The sequence below is a fragment of the Phalacrocorax aristotelis genome, chromosome 6 (assembly GCF_949628215.1).
Source record: "Phalacrocorax aristotelis chromosome 6, bGulAri2.1, whole genome shotgun sequence".
NCBI classification, from domain to species: Eukaryota; Metazoa; Chordata; class Aves; order Suliformes; family Phalacrocoracidae; genus Phalacrocorax; species Phalacrocorax aristotelis.
Window position 1 is genome coordinate 32,554,263 of NC_134281.1, and position 22,414 is coordinate 32,576,676.

At 52.4% G+C, this 22,414-nt stretch overlaps 1 protein-coding gene across 9 annotated transcripts; it reads right to left on the minus strand.

Annotated features, from left to right (window-relative positions):
- Nucleotides 1-1,193: 1,193 nt before the first annotated feature.
- STX6 (syntaxin 6) lies at nt 1,194-16,044 on the minus strand. 9 transcript variants are annotated; one of them, XR_012661143.1, is made up of 9 exons: nt 15,960-16,030; nt 13,182-13,351; nt 12,496-12,590; nt 10,674-10,736; nt 8,282-8,404; nt 6,826-6,932; nt 5,117-5,211; nt 3,133-3,512; nt 1,194-1,624 (listed from the first exon to the last, which is right to left on the minus strand). XR_012661143.1 is itself a non-coding variant. In XM_075096935.1 (9 exons), exons 1-9 carry the CDS (start codon nt 15,962-15,964, stop codon nt 1,242-1,244), a joined length of 1,254 nt encoding a protein of 417 aa, XP_074953036.1. In that variant the 5' UTR covers nt 15,965-16,044; the 3' UTR covers nt 1,194-1,241. The 9 variants fall into 9 exon arrangements, 6 of the variants coding, with proteins under 6 accessions (XP_074953036.1, XP_074953037.1, XP_074953041.1 ...); XR_012661145.1 differs by lacking the exon at nt 15,960-16,030 and adding an exon at nt 15,603-15,708 and having other exon boundaries at nt 1,194-1,427; XR_012661144.1 differs by lacking the exon at nt 15,960-16,030 and adding an exon at nt 15,603-15,708.
- Between the last annotated feature and the right edge of the window lie 6,370 nt (nt 16,045-22,414).

Here is a 22,414-nt window from a genome sequence, read left to right on the forward strand (position 1 = left end):
ACTGTGGAGGCCAGAGCGGGGACACCCCACCCCTGCATCCCCAGGAGATATGGGGTTCCCTGCCACTGCCAGAAACCTGTGCCTGTGAGCTGGTGTGTTTCTTTTAAATTATTTCAAACTGGAAAAAAAAAAAAGTAATCATGGTGTCCTTGGCTTGCAGGTGGCACGGCGGGACTAGGAGGTGACACTTGGCCAGGTGGACAGGGCGTGCTCCAGCCCCACGGCTGTGGGGCTGCTGGTGGATGTGGGAGCCAGGGGTGGGTCTGGGTGCTGCCATGTGGGGCTGAGCCCCCCACCAGGGCCAGTGTAACCACGGCATGCAGCTCATCCAGGGCGCTGAGCGTGTCCTGGCTGTGGGGTGGCAGGGGGTGGCACAGCACATCATCCCAGGACAGGCAGAGCTGGGGTGCTGTCAGCTGAGGGCAGGAGCTCTCTGGGGCCCGAGTACCTGTTTGGGCTGTGGAGGAGGGAAATGGAGACAGGGCAGGAGGGGATCCCCAGGGGACAGTGCTCCCTGGAAGGCTGTGCTGGGGTCTCCCTGTTGCCACCCCGCAGGCAGCCTGATCTTTTTTTTGGGGAGGGAGGGGTGTGCGTCTGGATGGGCTCGGGGCCTTTGCTGCCTGGTTTCCCAGGCCCAGTCACTCTAACAGCCACCTCCTGAGCGTGTTGTGGTGCTGGGGGGCCCTGGGAAGGCAGCTGGGGGGCTCAGCCACCCACAGCACTCCTCAAAGAGCAGAACAGCCCCCTCTCCCTGCTCAGATGAGCAGCATAGTGGGCTGGGGGGAGCGCAGGGTGACGGGGCTGCTCTCTTCCTGCAAGCACTGCTGGGACAGCAGCGGGGATGTGCCTGCAAGTATCCACAACTAATCACAGAGGGGTCTGCGCTCCTGCTGCTCGTTTTGGGGTTTTATTTTTTCCAGCCACAGAAGGAGAAACTCATGCCGTGGCTGCAGCGGCTGCACAGGGACAAGCCTCTCCCGCAGGCGCCAAGACTGGCACGCGGAGGAGGCACAGCAGCGATAGCTGCCTTCTGCATGGTTGTGTCCCTGCATCTGGGCAGCAGCTGCTGGGCATAAGCTGCTGCTATGCCCTAAAAGCCATGAGGGTGATGCCCAGCAGATGCTGGTGGGAGCTTTTCCTGGTGCCAGAGACCTCCCCATTTGTCCCCAAACAAGGGTCACTGTGAGGCCGAGCACTGATCCCTGCTGCTGCCCAGCGTGGTGCAGCAGCAATGCATTTATTTAGTTAAAGGGAGGGGCACCAACAACAACAGAAAAAGCAAATGTACACAGGAAAAGGACCGAAGACAGTTTGGTGGCTTGCAGTGATGCCAGCAGCTGGGCCACCCTCCGGCAGCACACGGGACTAACGAAGGAGCGGTCCCGCACGGAGCACTGGGAGACATTCCTGGAGGATGCACAACTACACTGAAAATAACGTGGGGGGTCAGAAGTGTGTAAACACCAGCCAACGGCGAGCCCCGCTCCCTGGTTGAACTTGTGCTGCGAGGAACCTGCTCTTGGAGAGGTATTAAGCCCAAGGAGCTGGGCAGACGCTGTGACAACCAGCTTGGAAAGGAGACACCCCGTATTTCTTGCAGCATAACCAAAAGAAACGAGGTGCTCTGCAAGGATAAAGAGCAACTGCTGAAATAATTAGTGCAGGTTGGCGCTAAGGGCACACGTGTGTTAATGCCATGAGCACCCGCCCAGGCGTGGCAGGGCAGCTCGGGATCACACCCACCCCCCCACCCCCCAAGTCCGGCGCCTGGCTGCGGAAGGCACGGTGCTGTCAGTGCCTGCGGGAGGGGTCACACAAACCTGGTGGGGAGGGATGTTCAGTCCGGGCTAAGCGTCCCGGAGGTAAAGCTCTCTGGTGGCGAGCTTCCCGCTTGGGGAGGATGATTTTCAGGGGCGATTTGCAATTTCAGCAGAAGTTTTGGCGTCAACACCAATTAACTTCCTCCCCCAGCCCCATCTGAGACCCACATGGGAGGCGCAGGCCAGCCTGTCCCAAGTCTTTTAGTGTTTGCAACTTAAATATGGGCGCAGACCTTAGTAAGAAATTGTTTTTGCTTTCCTGAAGAGTCACCCCATGCCCTGCAATTGGTGTTTGCAGCACGAAGCCCCCTGCCTGCGTTTCTCTCCAGTGATACTGCCAGGGTGCGCTTTCTTCACCATGTTCTGGTATCGACCAACTGGCTAACTCCTAACTCGCCATACGAGGGAGACAACTAGGCTGACACTGCTGAAAGGACACGAGTGACAAACAAAGGTAACAAAGGACTGGGAAGTAATACAGAAGTGATCGAGCTTGGAATCTCCTGCCTTTTGGTTGCTTACAACGGAGGTGTCCAAAAAATAGTGTTTGGGAAAAATTAAGACATCCTATTTACAAGTTCGTATGCACTTAAAATACATAATTGAGCCCCATTCCTCTGAAAATGTGTGTCATGCACCCGCAGAGAGAATGTGGCTTTAACGGTCATCAAAAGAAAGCTTTAAAGAAGTATTTTTTTTTTCCTTAAAAAAAATAAGTTATTTTAGGCCTGACAAATCACTTGCCAAAGGGAAGCAGCTGTTAAACAGAAGCAGTTACTCAGTTATACAAGGGCAAAGAAAGCATCAGTCAATGAGCTTTAGAGGCTTGTATAACAAAGGAGGCAATTTTAAAAGCTTTAACAAACTCACTCTCCAGCTAACGGTTGTTTGCCAGCTTTCGGCATGCATCAACCCAGGTTTAAAGCTCTGGGGTTTCTAATCGCGCCCGGCTGGCTGACGACAGGACACTACACCCTACAGCTCGCCTGCGGCGGTGGAGGTGAATGCTCTGCTGCAGGCTCACTGTGGTATCTTGGCGGCAAGTTGGCGGCACAGAGCCAGCCCGTGGGAGGAAGGCAGCATGGGGCAGGGGCAGTTCGGCTGGGGCTCCCCTCCCTCGCCGGGGCTGCGTGGGGTTTCATGCCTCTGCTCCTCCTGGTAATGCTTTTGGCTGGCAAGCGCCCATGGGCCCGTGGTTTGTAAAGCTCAGTGAATTCATTAATTCCTCCCCTGTCCTGTCCTCCCCAGGGCTCGCTGCTCTGTGTCCGCATCCGACTGCGGGCAGCTCGGGACCGCTGCAACTGGCTCCTACCTGCACGGGGCAGAGGCACGGGGGTCAGGTTCCCCTCCAGCTGCCTCGGTCCAGACCTGGAGCCCAGGTCCACGTCGCACCACACCGGGGAAAGAGGCAGCTCCAGTCCTCCACCCCCTCTCCCCAGGGCCAGGTTAGACACCGTCGGAGCCGAGGCACAGTCCTCAAAGGAGAAAGTTGAGAGCTGGGTGTGGGTTTTCTTGCCAGGGATCTCTGTGGGCGGACGGAAAGGGCAAGAGTTTCATTTCCCCATGCTATGGGGGCAAGGGGGCGGGGAGGGGGCGTCTGAGGAAGTTCAGTCCATCACAGGATGAAAAACAGGATGAGCACCACCAGCAAGATGACGAAGAGGACGATAATTGCACACCACTGCCGTCGATCTGGAAGGAAAAGGAAGCATCGGTCTTCCTGTTTTAATGGGGAAGGAAAATCGGGGAGAACTTTTCTTTCTGTACTGCTAGGAGGTCAGTTTAAGCTTAAAGAAGCCATAAAAAGCCAAAGCAGCAGCTCCCTTGGCAGCATGCCCCCCTGCAGCCCATGGGGCAACAGCATTTGTCCTCCAGGATACACCGGCTTTTAGGGACAGCTGTAGGAATTTTGAGGCTTCTCACCAACCAAGTTCAGATTTGATAAGCTGGTTCAAAAGCAGTTGGGAGAGAGCTGTTGTGTTGCTGCTAATTCGTGGAGTAACCTGTTTGCTAGAGGAACAAGAAGGGGTTCAGTGAAGGCTGCACCAAAGAGCTCCACCAGGAAGAACTTGCAGCAGCTCCCCTTAGGAGAGCGCCAGGAACGAAGTCTCTCCTGGATATCTTTACACCTCGCTGGCCCTGTGCACGCTCTGCAGAAGCTCAACACTGCATCGCCTTTGACGGCTGCTATCTTTCCATGGCTACGTCTGCAACGGCAGAGAGAAAGCCCCTGCAAGATAATGGTGCAACAGTGGGGACAGGGCTGCTGCACCTCACAACTTCTGGGCACAGCAGCTGGCCTGGGAAGAGCCCTCCTGCTCAGCCCCTGCACATGCGATGCCAGGGATAGCAGAAATGCTCTTTCGCAACCCTCAGCAGCACTCTGCAATGATCGAAGCATTCTTCCCAGAGGAAAGGAGATATGCAAAGTTTGCCAGCGGTCACACTGCCACTGGGCTGGTGACCCAAAGTGCACTGTCAGCCATTTGGAAATGGTCTCTCAAGGGCTGTATTTCCACCACCTCATAAATCCCATGGCCAGCCTAATCCTGCAGACCAGGAACGTTTCTCCCAACTCGCTGCTGCCTCCACAAGCTATCCCAGCACCCACAGGAGAGGGGCAACGGAGGAGGTGACTGCTGGGCGTATCGCCAGCACTCGGAGAGGCAAGCTGGCGGCGGGGGACTTCCCGGCAGGCACGCCGGGCTTCCTGTTTGCTCTGCCTGCGGCGCCTCGCCAGCCCACCAGCTTCAGGCACAGCCTTATAAGGACTTTTCTCATGGGTTCAGCCTCCCCCCGTGGAGAAATGGCCTCTTTCCTCTGCCAGCTGAGATATATATCTGATCGACAACCCAAGGGCAGGTGGGATTTTAGAAGGGGCTTGCTGCAGGCAAGCATTTGGTGCAGGGGAAGCCACACACGGTGGCAAGTGTTTTATGGCACCTTGAAAGCTTTTGTCCTGCAGGCAGCCCAGGAAACTGCAGAGAGCAGGAGGCTGCATAGCTTCCCTTGCTACCATCTAGAGTGGGATTTTCCCACCGCAGAGCAGCAGCATAAATAGAAAGGCATCTGTAAATAAAACAAAGGCAAAGGATAGGCTGCAGAGCAGTGTCTGGGCAGGAGCAGCTGCAGGGCTTGGAAATCTTCCCCCTCTTTCAAGCACCAAGAGCTGCACCCTCCCCTCTGCTCGGGTCTGGGATGGCTGTCAGTGGGTGGGAGCATGTAGTGTCCCAGCCTGAAGATCTGAGGGCTTGTCTCTCCCTTTCCAGGACTGTATCCCACTTCCCAGGACCTACCACTTGTCATGTGAGACACTTTGGCGAGCTTCTTCATGACATTATCAAGCCGTGACTGAGTGCTGTCTAACTCGTGGGAGAAGTCATCCAGCATCCTGGGGACAGAGAAGCATGGCACTTGTCAGCAAGCAGTGCATCCCTTCAGGATTTCTCAGCATGCTCACACACACTGATCAAAACACTGATGTGATAGTGTATCGCACCTTGGCGGAGGAACGCGATGTGGCCCTATCTCCTGAAAGTACCCAAGGGGGCATGAACAAAACCTGCTGAAGCAGCAGCTCTGCTTTGGTGGAAAGTGGGAATTAATCTGGGACTCCTGTCAGACCAGTCCCCCCTGTATGTTCACAGCTGAGCTCTATGCACCCTGCAAGGTGAGGAGTGGGGGTTTTCCTCCTTTGAACAGCGAAGTCTCACTTATAGTCTGTGATTAGCAGAGACTGGTTAGATAGATCTAGGTGCTGTCTTCGACTTTAAATCTCTTTTCATGTTCAGGGCTTGCAGCTGAAGCTAAAATCTTGTTCCAGTCATGTATTAAGCAGGAATGAGATTTGCAATTGCTTTTAAGGTGCTTTAAGTTCTGTGTGGAAGTTACCCCTCTACTCCATCCACACAGTGACTGTAATGAATCTGAAAGCCTTCCTGACGCTGTGCTTTGTCAATGCCAAGAAATCATTTGAAGAGAAACAAGTACATCCAGAACCAAGGTACCAATCCAATTGTCTCCAGCCAGTGCGACTTTAAAGCTTAACATGTTTCAAAGCACAGCTTCCTTCATCTGGAGTTTTAGGGCATTTGTTAAACCTTCATTCACTGGGGAAAAAAACGAGTTGTAAAAAACTCATAGCAGTAGTTACCTGCTACTGTCTAGCAAGCACTGATGGCTTACATGATTATCTGAAATGGACACACCACACTGATCTGCTTCCATGAGAGCAGAAGACTCTCACGCTGCAAGACTTCATACAGGAGAGGGGTTTGAAGTTCCTCCTCTCCATCAAAGAAAACATCACTTCACAGGGGACATAGCCCTCCAGTCTCTATCAGCCAAGGAGGGCTTTTAGGCATGAACCCTTCAAGCCTCTCTTCCCGCGGCAGCTGTTAGCCTGCATAACTGGAAACTTTCTTCACTTGTTTGCAAAGGACATGCACTGGGAAAGAAATCTAATTTATATGTAAATGGATGGATGCAAATTACTTTGTCAGCTACCCTTCAACCCTTTGCGTGGGTGAGGGATATTTTTAGCTTTAACTATCAATCGTAGCTCTGTGCTGTGTTTCAGAGCAGCAAGGCAGAGATGAGAACTCCTGGGTCAAGCAGCTATCCAGAGCAGCACAAAACCTTGTGGAATGGGAAACTGCACAGTCTCCCCATTACACAGCACCTCCCACCCTCATCTGTTCGGTACTGCTGGCTGCCTGAAGCCAAGGAGTATAACTGTGTGCCTTAGGGGGGGGTGTTTAAACAGAAGAAGAAAGAAGGAAAGGTAAACTGGCAGCTAAGCCTGCCCTAGGTGCAGGCTTTCAAACAAACGATGTGGTTGGATCGTTGCAAGCTGCAGTAAGAAATGCTTTCCACTGTCTAAAATCAAAGGCTGGCTAGGAGAGGCTGCCTGAGGGACTAGTAAATTCAAAACCCTAACAGGGGCAGATATATGTGTGCGAGGACCTCCAGCTGTGTTGCAGCCAGCCCCACATCTCACACTTACACTGCTTGCTCCTCCAGCTCCCCTCCAATGCGCTGGGACATGTTCTTCAGCACCCCGATGCTGCCAGAGACCAGCTCCAACTGCTCATCTTGCTGCTCCACAATCAACTGGAGCCAAAGAGAAGGGAAATGGGCAATTACAGGTCTGCTGTCTCCTGCAGCTGGGTCAGAGCCAGCTGATCTGGTGGACAGACACTTGCTGCTTGGCCAATATCAGCTGCAGGGCCTGGGCACAGAGCTGAGCCATCAGGAATGAGGACCACGTTCCTAAGAAATACTGGAGAAGTAGCAGCTGCAGGAAAACCTCCCCAGCATGGCATCCCCATAGAACAGCAGGCTGCAGTCTCCTGTCATCCCTGCAAATCTTCCCTCAGCTCAGCCATGCCGCCTCACTTCCCTGGGAACTGAATGGTATGCACCTGCTGCACCTAAGGTGGCTCTTGAAAGCCACACAGGCTGGTCGACAAAACCTCCACAAGCCCTGCTGCCCGCAGCAGGTACGGCAGCAGGCACCAGGGAGCCACACTGATGCTGTGCCTGGGAAATGCAATGGAACATGCTGCAGCTAACAAGGGGTTAATGTGAGTAAAAGGCTGCTGCAGCTTCTACATTTAAAAATAGCAAGCCTGGCTCCCAGTGTGCCAAAGGAATAGGTCGTCTGATGTTTTAAGTCATTTTCAGGGCACAGTCACGCTAAGGATTAGATTTACCCTAGTTACCTACTTCTGAATCTATTTATCTTCCAAGAGTCACTAGGTAAAACTCATCTGAAAGCCAGGACGGTGTTATGGGTCAGGAGCTTTAGCAGTTTGCCACCTCTGAGAAGCTGCCTGTTTAAAGGCCCATGTTTGGGTGGGCTGCTGCACGAGGGTCTGTGTGCTGCCCAGTCACTTCTCCAGACAAACTCCCCTGGCTGCCAGGAAGCACCTCGCCAGGGGTTCTTGCAAAGCAAAGTCCTCGTGCAGGCTTTCTCATGAATCTCATGTTGACAAAGGCAGGAAAAGGAAGCAGGCACGCGCTCCTGCTCCTAGCCTGTTCTGATGAAGATGCACACAAACAACTGCAAACAGCTCATTTTTTAACTAGGGGAAGCTGCATAAGAGAAACGGGCTGTTTTCTGCTTGCAACATATCTGCTCCTCCAAGGATTTCAGCAATCTTTGTGGTATTAAAGCTTAATGTGCTACAGCTTCCTGATCATGTTGTTTGCCTCCTGTACAGAGCAGAAGACCCAAGCCTCGTGCATTAAAATCTCTACTCCCAGATGCATAAAAAGCTGTGTTGTACAGGGAATGCATGCACAGGTATATGCTGCAAACAGAGGATTGTCAGGCTCCTAGATCTTGACCAACGAAGGACTGGATTTTTTTGTTTTGGCTCTTGCAGCCCATACCTCATCCCCCTGGCACCCATTTGGCAAGCAAAGCTACTTAGTCTGCATGGTGCCAGCTGCCTTACCTGTTGTTGAGCTTGCTGCTCCTCAATGAAGTGTGAATTTGCTAATTGCAGCTCCCGGTCCAGACGGCTGTATTTGTCAGGTCCAGAGCTCCAACTCTGACTCCCACTTTCTCCCAGGAGTGCCTAAACAGATGCAGAGAGCCCTTAGCAACACCTTCGTGTGTGCTCACAGCTTGTCTATAAGCTGTAGTAAGAAGGCAGACAAGGCAATACTCCCATACGCATGCACACAGCATCCTTTTCCTCCTGCTCTATTGCTACTCAGCCAGACTGCCATCACAAACTAAAACAATGCTGTGCCAAAATACCACCCTGGGAAGTCTCTGCAGCCTGATATTGCAGATATACCTCTCCAGCAGCAGGAGAGCTGGAGTACGACTGACAGACGGTGTATGCAGGAGGTCTGTGCAGCACAAAGGACTAGCAAAGATCTGCTAGAAAGGCAGCACTGTGTGCTAGGACATGTAAGCTGGGAAGTATCCAGATATATTGTGTTAACAGATGTATAGCTCGAACTGAACACTGTGCTACTAATGACAGAGGCTTAAGTGGGTCTGGAAAAAGTACTTAACCAGTTGAGCTGACAGTAAAACAGTGCAATATATAACCACAGCAGTGCGTTCTTTGATTTGGGCTACCTGCTCCTCCAGCATACCATTCAGTTGCCAGCATACAAGATTATACTTGCTACCTGCTCTACAACCTGAATGGAGAAGCTTGTGCAAAGCCAGCAGAGACATGGCTTTCCAGCTGAGTAAGCCATGCCCCTGGAAGGGGAATAGTATCAGCAACAGATGCCGGAGAATGAAGGTGGCCCACAGGTAAGAAGCTGCACCCTGCAGCACTATGGACAGATTCGGGAGCTCTACCCACCAGTGTGGAGGCAAGGACGACTCATAATGAGACTGTCTCGCAGCCTCTGGGCGTGGGCAGGAGGGGATGACTGTGTCGCTGTGAAGAGTGGCCAGACAAGAACCAGGCTTCTCTGGCAGGCTAAAAACAAGGCAGACGCTACAGTTCATCTGCCTTACAAGGTTCAAGGAGGGGCGAGGAAAACTGACGGGACTGCCTGCGCAGGAAGCTAGCAGGACGTCTGGCTTTGTCTGCCCCAAGGCACTGAGCAAGGTCCTGGTTCTCTCCACTTCAGGGCAAGCACAGCTACTGCTTATTTAACGCAGCACACTAGTTTTGCTGCAGCTTCGATAGAAAGGCCTCTGTTTGCCAGCCTTAGCCTGTGAGGGTCAGGTTGCCACCAGCCAGAATTTCAGACACAGAGGCACACTGGAAGAGCTGCTGCAGCCCAGCCCAGCACAAGGTTTGTGTTCTGGAGGGAAGGCGAGGGGTTGGGAAGGGAGAGGAAGACAGCAAGGGGAAGTCAGTTTTCCTGACCAGATGTTGCCGTGTGAGCTAGGCCATATGGTCTCCTGTAGCTAGCAGGAACTTCATGCAAAGGAAAGCAGCAGAACGCAAAGACAGCTACAGACCTGTTTGAGCAAGGCTGTAAGGGACTTTGCTTCTTCAAGTGTTTGCCAAGCACGTCAATTAACCTGCTAACAAGCTAAGGAATCAGCTCTGTGCTTCTCAGTAGCTTGTTGCAGTTTGTCATTTTTGCCACAAGTGGTAAGACTGATGCAGCCAGTTAATTGTACGAAGCGCACACCAGCGTTTACTGAGGCAGCTCTGGAAGTCAGATCTCCTTACAGCCTCCCCGTCAGCCGGGGAGCAGCACAAGCCGCATCTATTTCTATTCCTTAGATTACAAGTGCAGACAACCTGAGACTCCTTGAGCTTCTTCCATCTTCTTACATGGCTAACTATTACGAGTGGCAGCTGTGTGAAAGGATATTGCAGTATCTTGGCTCCTAAACACAGCAGAGCGCAGGATTACATTCACTGACATGGATTCCGAGCCTGCTCCCCCCGAGGAGGAGGGAGATTCCCCTTTCCATGGGAAAATGCAACAGACAGTTGTATACAACCAGATCAGAAGACAGAGACAGATGGCGAGTGCTGACTTATACTTATTGCTTTGAGAGGCAGGCTTCAAAGAGGGTGGCAGCAACGTGCCTGCAAGAACCAGCTCTCTCAGGTCAGCAAAACAGACACGGTTCAAATGCACAGCTTTGCTGCAGCATGCAAGCCCCTTCCCGGAACAAAGGTTTTTAAGGGGGCTAAACTACAGACAGGATATATATTGTCATTCCAGTTTTTACAGTTTTGATCAACGCTATACATACTACCTTACAATGTAGGGCCTCAGAGTAAGCGAAAATGGAAGTTTCACCTAACACATATGTTAAGACAACAACTGCTAGAGCTGATAAATCCTCCTCACTCCTTAAAGTTCCACACAGCCATGCATTCACTTAACTTTCCTGTTTCTGGTTCTCACCTGTCTGTTTTTTCTTTCAGCCAGGGCTTGCATGGAGGAGTTTGACATCTGATCCTTCATTTCCTGTTTGTTCAATGAAAGAAGAAATATGTGAGCACTGGATTTGAGGTGACAGGCAATTTCAGGGTGCTACAGGGCTGTCTATTCCCAGCAAGGCTTCTTTAGGGGGAATGAGGGAAGGGAGGTTTCCTTTGAAAATGTACAGTTTTGAAGAGTCTGGAAAGGTACTGTAGAAAGCTTCATTGCAGGTCATCATTTTACTAATACTAAAATCAACAGCAATGGGATTTTTTAAAAATATTCCTTCCTTACTACTCATTTTGCTCCACTACAGCCAGAAACACTTTGATTCATATAATATTAAACTAATGTTCCTAGTGATGGACTGTAAGGAAGAGTCATGTTACTGAAGGTCTTGGAAGCCTGTTACTGCCTGCACTTTATTCCCAGTTGCATCTGGTCTTATACTGCACAGGACAAGATAGATTTCCTGTCCTTGGCCATCCTCTCTGCCTCTACCTCTTTTATCCATTAAATTTTGCTGTTGAGCTCCTGTAGAAGATTGCTAGCCCCAGAAGGCTCCCCATCACAACGTAGTCTAGTTTTTATAGGATAGATTAGCAAGTAATCAATATGACCTCGGAGAGGTTGATCCACCAGCACAGTTCTGATGTTACCAGAACATTTAGGTATGTTTTACTGTTTAGAGGTGTGTAATACACACCTAAGTAAGCTCGCTTACTTCTCACTGGCTAATGGACATGCTGCTGTGCATCAAAAATTCCCCATGGAAGCTAGAAATTAGCTGCATAATGCCACTAATGAATTTCGTCTCACAGTAAGAGACGCTGCTCCAAACCCATTAGCCAGCAGCTTTCAACCAGGAAAAGAGGACCATAGAGCAGGCTTGCCTGATCCTGCCCATCTGGGAGTGGACTACACCAAGGGGAAGGCAGCAAGCACACACCTGCTACCTGGAGCCAGCCAGTTTTGGGATCAGTTCCCAGGCAGCAAGCCTTAGGAGCTGCATCCAGACCACAGGGCTGCAGGTAGGGTATCAAGCTTGCTGCCAGCCACAGCAATGCATTTCATGAAGCAGGAACATCAGAGTCATGAGGGGCAGCAGAAACTAAGCCACGCTCAGTGTAGCTATTAATAGGGAGAAAACTTCCTAACTAGCGGCTTGTTACCAGGCAGTGAAGCTTTTGCGGACATCTTTCTTCTCTATTTATTACCACCAAGTTGTTAAAATTCTCATTTTGCTTCTGAAGTGTGAGCTTAAACTAAACAAAAAAACCTTCCTTGAATTAAATCTAGTGGTTGTTTGGACTATTTTGTAGCAGTAGGAAGTCAAAGTCACCACTTCAATAACGCTAGGTTTCAACCATCTGTCAGTGTTTAAAGTGGACCGTTTTTCAAAACTAGTGCTACAAAAGCACAGGACAGTTGTGATTTCCTTCAACGCTGAAGGGAGGCTCCAGTCTCCCCTGCATCGCAGCAGGGTCTTTATTCTTCCTCCCCAGTTACTACAGGTTCCCAGGCTTGCCGGTGCAAGAGAGGTGTGAAGACTTAAAGTGGCAGCAGCAGAAAAGGAGGGTATGCCATGGGGTACCTGCACCCTTGCAGCCCCAAACCCATCTGGGTAGTCCCAGGAGGCAGTGTACAGGGAAGACAAGGAAGCCTGCAGCAGAGCAGGTAGCACATGAAGTTTATTCTCTGCTCTCCAGTTCAGCATGGAAATGACCACAAGCTTTCCTTTTTTAATCACCTATCACTCCCCCTTGCCTTCCCCACGCTCCCACCCCAAGCCCACGTTCCTTACCCTGACCACCTGCCGCGTGCTTGTGATGAAGGCTTTCCTGATACCCAGCTCTGTCGCATCGAGGTTGAATTTCCGTGGGTTTGCCTCAACAATGCGTAGGCAGCGAGTCAAGGAGTCCCTGTTAGCAGTGCTGGGTAAGCACACAGATGATACACAAACCCCAAGCATGCTGCAACGGGGATCTAGCAACTGGGTGCTGCGCTGTGCCTTTCCCCAAAATCTGATTAGCAAAGTATGAAATACTGGAGGAAAACACAGGCATGGCAGGAATGTACTGTGCAGTACGTGCACCAGTGTGAGATTTCTCTCTTTCATTGCTTTGGTTCTGATGCTGCGCAGCACCTTCAGGAGTGTTCACATGAACACAAGGGAAAAGGAGTATTTCTAATAGCCAGCCTAGAGTATGACTGTCTACAGAGGAATCCAAAGCATACAACACAACAGGCTTTCTAGAAGAAAGCATCTTCGCACCTTGTCAAAATGAAAATAAAAAGGCAAAAGGAAAATCCTTTTGCTGAACATATTTGCCTTAATTTCTCATTTGCAGTTTGAGAAAAGCCAATGTAAATGCAAAATTCAATCCCAAATAGTCCTGATTTCTGCAAAAACTATCGACTAGTATTTGCCTATTCAGGACAAATCGGGAACTGTACACCCCTGCCTCCAAAGGACCACAGAAAGGATATTAATTGTTTCATCCAAGTCTTCCAGGTCCCACTCAATGCTCCGCAGGTTATTCCTGAGCTCATTAGTGGTCCAGTCAATTTCTTCTCTTGTGGCGATGGAGGGATCTTGCAAGAGCTCTGTCCACCGCTGGAAGAGCCCCTGGGCAGTGTTCACAGCTTTCTGCACCTCCCTGCAGCCAGGGTGGTTAAAGAGAAGCAAAAGGATTATCATCAGTTGCTCTGCAGCAGTCACAGCAGGACAGCCCTGCATCCAGCTGCGCAGAGAAGCAAAGCTTTCTCCCGAACATCTTTCCTTCAAACAATTTTTAGTTTATTTTGTAAAACAAGGATTTGCCCTACCTGTTGGACAATCCCATCTCTTGTTCTAGCGCAAAGTGCTGAGCAACGACAACTTACAGGTCAGCTGCTAATGAAGGGACCTATTTCTTTAGGGAAGGTTTCTGTCAAGTGTCACACAGGCAAGCCAGGGCAGAGTGTCTGAACAAGGCTGCTCTTTGGCAATTAATGTTTTGTATTCCTCTCAACAGCTTTCCTCTGAAGACTCTTGACTACCTACGTAAGATACCCCAAGGGCACACAGAATTACAGGAACTGTCCCCACAATAGAGCCAGGCAGACTGTTGAGTGCAGCACTGTTTATTTTAATTCAGCATTTAAAAAATACACAGCTCTACTACGCTGGCTTAGGGAACAGAAGTCTCTTCTGCTGCTCTAAGCTTTTTGGAGACGAATGCATTCACAGCATGGGAAGGCAGCTTTGCTGACAGCACTGAACACTGCTTTGATGGTTTGGGGAAAGCGGGTCCGTAAGTTTAGGTCACTGTCCATCAGTGGTTATCTGTATTTACACACTCCGTGGTCCTGAGCTGTTAACTGCTCCCGTGTTCACAGAGACCAGACTTTGCTGGTGTGAAAGGGGCTACCACAAGCCCAAGACCTTGCACACAGCATCCATGTAAGATGCAGGTGTTTGTCCCCAGTGAAGGAAAGCAGGTTATCAGCAGGGGAAGCCCAGGACTGCAGCTCTCTCCGCATTATGTCATAGCCTGAAGTACTCAACTTTGTTGTTGAAGCTGCAGTCTCTCAGCATCCTGATACACATCCCTCCTCTTCTCGCACGCCTACAGCTCCTTGTCTGCCACATCTAGTGCCCTAAAGTCAACAGCCTGCACTGAGGATCTGGCAAGCTTCGTTCCTTCCACTACTTGCTAGCAAAACTTTTGGGTTTCTTTTCGTCTGGGCATACCTGGGGAAGTACCCACAAGCAGGAGTTTAAAGCAGAGCTAGATGTCCTCCGATGGGAGGTGTTATGAACTCCAGGAAAGCAAACTCAATGCAATGTAGATGGCCTCCACCAGTCCCTTCCACCCCAACCTGCCGGGTAATAATTAATGCTGGGAGTGGCAGCACATTCCCTCTCCCCTCCCAGCTGTTCCCTGCACAGTAAGGGGTCCTCTCTGGAAAGTTTGACAGTACTTTTGCTCCTCACCCACAGCGACTCCTGTTTTTTTCCCCTTAGCACCAGTTCAACCTGGCAGAGTGATTCACTTTCCCTGGCTGCACCAGCAACTCTTCCCACACCCCTTGCGCTCACATGACTTTCCCCACCGCTGTCCTATGAGTACCTCTACTGCTCCTGAGTGCTCTCTCACTGTGATATGGGGCAGGAGACCAGCCTGCAGCAGAAGCTGAAGCTGGCCCCGGGGTTGTATTTAGAGGCTACGGTACTTTCACCCTATTAATTACAATTCTTCTCTCCTCCTGCCTCGACCACCTTTAGTTTGCATTTGCCTTTGTTCAGGCTCTTCTCTGCTTGTTTCCTCTCACGGACACCGTCCATGCCGCAGTTTCTCCCCCAGCTTGGTCCCTGCTCCGTTCCATCCTTCCGCCTGGACACCAGGGCCCTGGTCCCTTGGGGAATGCCACCCCCGAGCCAGCCAGCCCCGCTCCGCCTGCTGCAGGGCGACACTTCCCAAGCCACCGCCGCCTCGCTCCGACGGCGGGGACATCCGGGCGGGCTGTCCCCAAGCTCCGGCCCAGGCAAGCGCTGCCCCTCCCGCTGCCCCGCTCGCCCCGGCACCCGGGGGTGCACCGCACCTACAACACTCGCCCCGGGGGTTTGCCTGGCCCGCGGAGCGGGGAGCGCTTTATGCGGGGAGGCCTCCCGCGCCCGGTCCTCGACGCCGGGCACCTCAGCAGGCCCCGGCCCAGACCCACCCCCCCACCGCCCTCAGCCGCAGAAGGGGCGGGCGGGGGCGCCATTTTCCCCCTCCCCGGTCGTCTCCAGAGAGGCACACCCCACCCCCAACCGCCCCGCACCCCCCAACCCCCGCGCCTCCCGTGCTGCGGGGCGGCCGTGCCCAGCCCGGGGACACCCCCGACCTCCCCCACGGCTCCGGGTTTCCCGGAGTCGGCGCTCACCCCTTCACCACAAAGAAGGGGTCCTCCATCGACATGGCGCCGCCGCCGCGCGCCCCTGCCGCCGCGCGCCACCCGCCACGCCCCCGCCACGCCCCCGCCACGCCTCCTGGCCGTCGCGTGCCGCGCGCCTGCGCACAGCACCCATGGTGGAGGCGGGCTGGGGTGACGTCGTGCGCCAAAATGGCGTCGTCCTGAGGCAACGGCGGCGGCACTGGGGACGTGGTGGCCCTCGGGGGGAGCGGGACCCTCCCAGCTCTTCCTGAGGGCTTTTCCAGGCCCGGGGCGGGGACAACCTCCGGTCGGCTGCGGAGGCCTCCGGCAGCCCGTCAGCGCTGGGAAGCACAACGTCCCTCTCACCCCATCGATGCCGCTTTTCTTCTCGGCACGGAGCAGGCATGGCCTGGCCGGGAGCACCGGGGTGTCTGGCAGGAGCAGGCGCAGCCAGGCTGTGTTCCCACCCAGTGTGGGGAAGGAAGGAGAGGAGACCGACAGCCAGTCTGCTCTGCTCCCGCTACCCTTCCTGCCCCAGGAATAAGCAGGCACTGCTTCCTTCCTCCTCCCTTCTGTGGGGCGAGAACAGACCTGTGGCTCTTGGCTTTTGTCCATCGCAGGGTGAGGGCCCCCTGCTCCCTCGCTCCCCCCTCTAAAGCCTCTGGGCTCCTTAGGAGCCCCTCTCCTTTGCTAGCACAGATAGCCCTGGGCCTAGAAAATCCAGCAGGAGAGGAAGGGTGCCCACACAGTGCCGGGGGGTGTTTCCGTACGCCATGGCTGAACTCCCTCTCTGCAGCACTTTGCGTGGGCAATGTTCCTGCATCGCTGCTATGGGACTGGCAAGCACGGTAGTCAATTTTGCAGAGGCTTGGCCATGAGTAATCCCCCAAATCTTTCCCCTCTTGACCGAAATGCATGTCTCTGCCTGTGCTTTGTGAGTGTGGCTGTGCTCCAGCATCCCTTGCAAAGGCATCGCTGAGGGAACAGGCACAAAAACCATTTGCAGAGATGCTTCCTCAGCATGCGAACTGGATACCTCGCTTTTGCAATCGCAGCAGCTTTACTCATGAGTGTGGGGTGGGAAGGCTGTGGCACATGTAAAACCAGTTTCTGCAGTTTGTGGGGTAAGAAAGACGCCTCCTGCTCTGGCCAGCACAATGCCTGGGAAGCCACAGCTTGCCAGGTGTGGTGCAACAAGCAGCAGCTTATGGGCTTGTGTTTGCCAGTCTTTCCTTGCTGCACCTTGGATGGCTTGTTTCCCACGCTGGGAGGTTTTGGGGGGGTGCCTGCCAAATGGGCTTGTGCTGAGCACGGCGGGTTCCCTCCAGGAAGAAACAGTGTTGAGGAGACACTGGGCTGGCTACGTCTGTCCCTGTCCCCCAAAGACCTTGTACTCCCCAAAACCTTACTATGTTCCCATGATTTCCACCTGTGCTTCATACTCCTCAGAGCTACCGCCTTTCCCATTGCCACTGTTCCCCATGCTGTGCCTCAGCCCTCAGCTCCTGCTCTGGCAGCTTTGGGCTTCTTGCTGGGACAGAGGAGGAAAACCAACGTGTTTCCAAGCAGGGGAAGGAGAGTTTGGTTTGGGCTGGAGATACTTGGCAGTTCTGATTTCCTCCTGCCAGCAGTGTCCCAGCGGAGGCCTGGTGACTACTGGGTACCCACGCTGGCTCTGCTTCAGGTGCTGCTGCTCTCTGCAGGGACAGTATTTCCCGATGCACTGTGCTTTAGCAACTCATGTATTGCAAACAGGTGTGGCAATGGCAGGTTGTTCCGTGAGGTGCAGGACACCATAACTCACCTGTCTGAACATGCACCCTCAGCGGGGACACCCCTCTGAAGCAGCCGACTGGCAGCTGGACCACGTTGTAGCCTCATTGCTCTGTTTTTGGAGCCTCCGAGGGATTTGATTGTAGTAGTTAGGGCGCTTAAAGACACGGTGTATTCTGAGCAGTGCACTCCAGGTTATCAGGGTTAAATTTGTTCAAACACTCATGAAAGTCTATCGGGGCAATTTACAGTGCTCTCCTTTTGGTGCACTGAGGCTGTGCAGTTTGGCTTGGTCTTGCAAAGCATCCCCTGAAACCTTCACTGCGCTGGGAATGAAGTAGGAAAAAGCTCCCACAGCGTCTGTGAGTTACTAGCTGGGAAAGTCAGAAATCCTTTAATAAATTACATGAATGCTTTACTCAGTTCGCTTTGTAGAAAATGGGTTTTACATGTCTGCAAAAAAGTGTAAAGCTTTGCAGAGCTGTTAAGGGCTGAAAATAAGGAGGCGCTACCGAAATGTAGGGAAGTTGCAAACTTTCCACGAATAAAAAAGCCAGCCTTTTCTTTGATGCTGGAAATGAATTTACGCAATGTAGTAAATTATTTCGATTTTCACATGAAAGCCACTCCAACTGCGCTGCTGTGTACTTTTTAGAATGGTGGCCTTTTTGCCTTTTCTTGTGGGAAGCTCTGATTTTTCGGTTTGGAAGCACCAGGGAGTGTTTTGGTACCTTTTCGGCATGGTCAGCTAACCTATTCCTCCCTGGGAGAGGCGTGCTCAGCGCATGGCGCACAGCTGCAGAACTGGTTAGGAAAGATCTGATTAAACACTTCTGTGCCGAAAAGCGCCAACTCGTCAAAATCCCAACTGTCTTCAGGAAAGAACTGGGCTTGCTGAAACTTTTATCAGGAAAATTTTTGTGGCATGTGTGTGCATGCACAGGGGTGTGTGTGTGTGATCCCATACCAGCCTGTCACAAAGAATAGGCATTTGGCATGGAAGAGATGGCTTTCCCTCTTGGGGAAAAGCTGGATTTGTTTTAATTTGGAATTGTAAAAGTAAAGAGGATTTTTTTTCCCCCCAGAAGAGGTTTTACAGCTGAAGGAAGAAGCGATAAAGCAACTGGGTTTCAGGTGCTTCGGTGTTTTTCCTCCTCGTTTGCATTTTTAGTGAAAGTTGTTGAAGATTTTCAGTGGTGGTTCTAAGAGGAGGATTAAGGCAGTGATAACTTGATACAAAATACTAGTCTGTAGCTAAATATTCAGTGTTGTGGTGGGCAGTGAGGGTTTACATCAAACCCTACCCACTCGTGGCTCTTCTGCATTTGTAACTAGGTTTCGTGAGCCTCCTTTTTACAAATCTGTGGTGACTCTGAAGCACAAAGAAGGCAGAGGACATGAGGCCTCAACCATGTGATGGCATTGCCACAGAGGCAATGGCTACAGGGCCGATGGAGCGGGTTTGCTTGGGCTTGCAGTTGTCTGGGAAGGAGTGAAGCCTGACTGAAGCTTTTCCTGCAGTCGTGAATTTCCTCCTGTTGCTGTCTCTTGTGGGCTCTCTGTTGTCTAACGAGAGCTGGTTTCATGCTGTAGCTGTACCTTTGGATGGGTTTGTCACAGTGCAAGGCCTGTGTGCAGCAGGGACTGCAATCCCTGACTGGGCAACTGGACTTTCTGTAGGGTGAACCTCTGGGATAGCCTGCCACAGGCTGCCAGGGATGCTGAGAGCTTGTCTGGGTCCAAAAAGAGATTAAATTACATGAGTAGCAAGGTGCTGGACTGCTAGAGTCCTCGTTACTTTTTTAAGTGGGTGCAATTAGAAGGAGCTGTTCCCCAGCAGCCTTACCCTGTAACTGTTCCTCATTATCCCCCTGTCCATTGATGACCTGGCCAGGGCTCTGGGCTCCATCATGCAGTCAGCCTCAAAAGCCAGGTGAAGGATGCGGTGGCCAAAGGAAGGTCCCTACGTGAGAGGGGGCACAAATCAGAAGGAGCCGGGGGAGTCAACGCTTGCTAGTGGGCACAGACGTTTTATTTTGCAGTTTCCCTTGACAGTGGGAAGAGGGATTCGACACAGAGAAGATCTACTTTGCCCTTGCTGCTCTCATAGGTTGTTGCTACTCTGAGGACTCAGAAGGTTCCCTCCTGGCATGCCTTTAGACTTTTAATAAGCACTGTGCATGGTGTGCTTTGCTGGCAAGTCCCAAGACCCCGGTCCCTCTTTTTGTTAACAAGGAGCGGAGCAGGCAGCCTCTCCTAGGATACTGGCTCCGTGACTCGGGAGCATCATTGTGTAACCTCCCCATCATGCCTAAGCAGGAAGCAGTTGCACAGAGGACGTCTGTGCTCTGGGATGTGCAGAGGGCTGCACTTGTCACTTGCCTGCTGGCGAAAAGGAAGGTGACATTGAGATACAGGGAGAGAAGGAAAAATAATTAGGCTGAGACTCCTTTGGGCAGGCGATCTACTCCATGGTTTGCTGAACTGTGACTTTGGTTGGCTCCGTGATTAATTTGAGATGTTTAACCCCATGCTGGGCCACAGGTGAACGCCACTGAGGCTGCCTTCTTCTTCAACAAAGAGTTTGCTGGGGAGCAAATTGCTCCAGTGGAAAGCATGGGCTTTGCTGGACAGCCAGGGGGTCGTCTGTGGGGCTGCATCCCAGGGCTGTCCTGATTCTTTTCCCCTGGACACAAGGCAGCCTCCATCTTTGGAAATGGCACAGGACCCATTGCGGGCTTATCAGAAAGGGTGAAAAAATACAGGAAGGTGGACTACAATAGAAGGGTTGTCTGATAGGAAACCCCAGACAAATAAATGCATTTTTTTCCCCAGGAAACATAAACCAGTTCCATAAAACACTGAAAGATGTGGGGCCACATTTTTCCAAGGGAAATGGCTGCCTGAAGAAGGTGATGGCTGGGGGTGGGATTTTTTCCCCCCTCTTTGTGTTTGGAGATGCTGCTGGAGAAGTAGCAGGATTTCTGATTGGCAGGGGGTCTGGGTCACAGGTCTCCAGGGGAGGGGAGGGAAATCCCAAGCCAGTTGCTCAGAGTAAGGGAAGGGAAATTTTAAATCATTTATGCAGGGGGAAGAAGGGGAATCCCAGGTCATCGGTGAAAAAAGAAAAAATGTGTAGGAGAGAGCCCTGCCTGCCTGGGGTATCTACACGATCATCTATGCCGACAGGAAGGGGATTTTTAACCCTGCAAAAACCCTTTGCTTTCTAGTACGTGGCTGCGCTGCAGGCTCACACCCCACTGTGGTTTCAGGGGTGGGTGTTTCGGCGCTCTCAGAAGCTGAGGGAGATACTTCCTCTCCTTTACGTTTAGGTTTGTATTGATTTGTTTGTATTTGTTTCACTGGAGCATCGTGTTTGGTTTTCATTCGGAGGTGATTAGTGGTTAGTGCGCTTGGCTGTGTTTTGGGTTGTTTCCCAGCTCTTCTGACCTTATCTCCAAGCACCGATAAACCAGAGCAGCTGGGAACCCTGGGGGATTAGTTACCAATATCCAACTGCGGCAGGTCCAGACTGCATCCGTGCAAATCATCAAGTTTTCTGAAGAAAACCAAAACAAAACAACCCCAAACAAGCCTCCTCCTCCTCCTGATCCCTGTGTGGGTCCCTCACAGTTTGGATGTTTGTTATTCCCCTCTGGAAATGAACTTGGGCTGCAGATGAATCCACTTTTGGAAATGGTCCTCCCTGTCCTGTTTTGCTTCTATCAGCAATCCCTGGGGATGGGCCTGGATCTCCCTGGGGCTTTGGCTCTCTTGAAGATCTATTTTTGCTACAGGCAGCTGTTGGTGCAAAGGCTTTTGCCCCAAAAAGTGGTGGTGAGGGAGGTGTGGCTGTTTTTGTAGAATCATAGAATTGTTTGGGGTGGAAGGGACCTTTAAAGGTCATCTAGTCCAACCCCCCTTCTTTTTTTTTGTTCCTGTCTTCTTCCCAGGAAGGGTCTAACTCATGAATCCTGGTCCAAATGAAAAAGAGAAGGGATGATGCACTGCAGTGGTGCTGGGACAGCCAAGAGAAGTGATGGATGACTTCAGCCTGTGCTTTGAGGAGACCCTAATTCCACTGCCCATCCTACCCAGAGAGTTTTCCACCTCTTTGCTGCAGCTGGCTTACCCCCGGGGCCTGGGCTGCACATTTGGTGACAGCGAGGGGCTGGGGTGGGGGTGGGGAAGAGGCGCCGCTGTCAGAACAGGATCTTGCTAACCACATCCTCAGTCCCACCGCTGCTGGTTGGGGCAGCCGCGCTGCGCGCCAGATGGCTGTGGCGGTACGGCCCCCAGCCACGCCGCTGCTGCGTGGGCTGCAGCCGTGGGGATAGGAGGACCCTGGCTGGGGTTTTCCTGCCGTAGCTGGGGATGCAGGCGGCCAGCACACAGCCCCAGCAGCCCACGCTGCTCCCAGCCAAAACACAGCCGCGCGAATCTCCGACAAGCTTCCCGACACCGACCTCCTCTGCCCGCTGTTGAAGGCGGATTTAAACGCCTCCAAAACACCCGGTGGTGTGCGCAGCCCTCTGCAATTATTATTTGTACCACAAGCTGCTTCCTGCCCTGAGCTGCTTTTATCTCGCATGGTTTTCCTTTCCAGGTGGGGCCACGGGCTCCCTGCTGCTCGGCCTCCGGGGCTGCCTCCTCTGCCGGCTTGCTGGCCGTGCTGCTGGCTGCAGCTTGCTGGCGGAGAGGCCACCTTTGTCTGCCAGCCTGTCCGCCCTCCTCCTCCTGCCAGAGCTATTTTGGGAAACAGCAGTTGAGCCGGAGGATTGTTAATTGTTCGTCAAACCCCTTCCAGCCCGGTTAGATCACACGCAGGGATTAGAGTGTCCCGTCACACCCTTTCCTTCAACTCCTTCTCCTATATCCCCACTGACCCTCCAGGGATGGGGGGCAATGCCCCTTCTGTGAGCAGACGGACGGACACGAGGTGTGTCTGGGATGCTGGCCCCGCCAAGGTGATGGCTCCCACGCCGTTCCGAGCTGTGGGTATCACAGAGATGATGAGCCGTGTGTATCATGGAGATGCCCAGCTCGGA

Bases quoted from the DNA above. Each gene is read 5' to 3' on its own strand.
- STX6 (XM_075096937.1), bottom strand. From the start codon at position 15,637: ATGTCGATGGAGGACCCCTTCTTTGTGGTGAAGGG. The intron at 12,591-13,181 runs ATATCCTTTCTG...CTCGCTGCCTAC, and splicing joins AGACTTGGATGAAACAATTA to GCATTGTTGAGGCAAACCCA. The intron at 5,212-6,825 runs GTAAGTGTGAGA...CTCTGTCCCCAG, and splicing joins GAGCTGGAGGAGCAAGCAGT to GATGCTGGATGACTTCTCCC.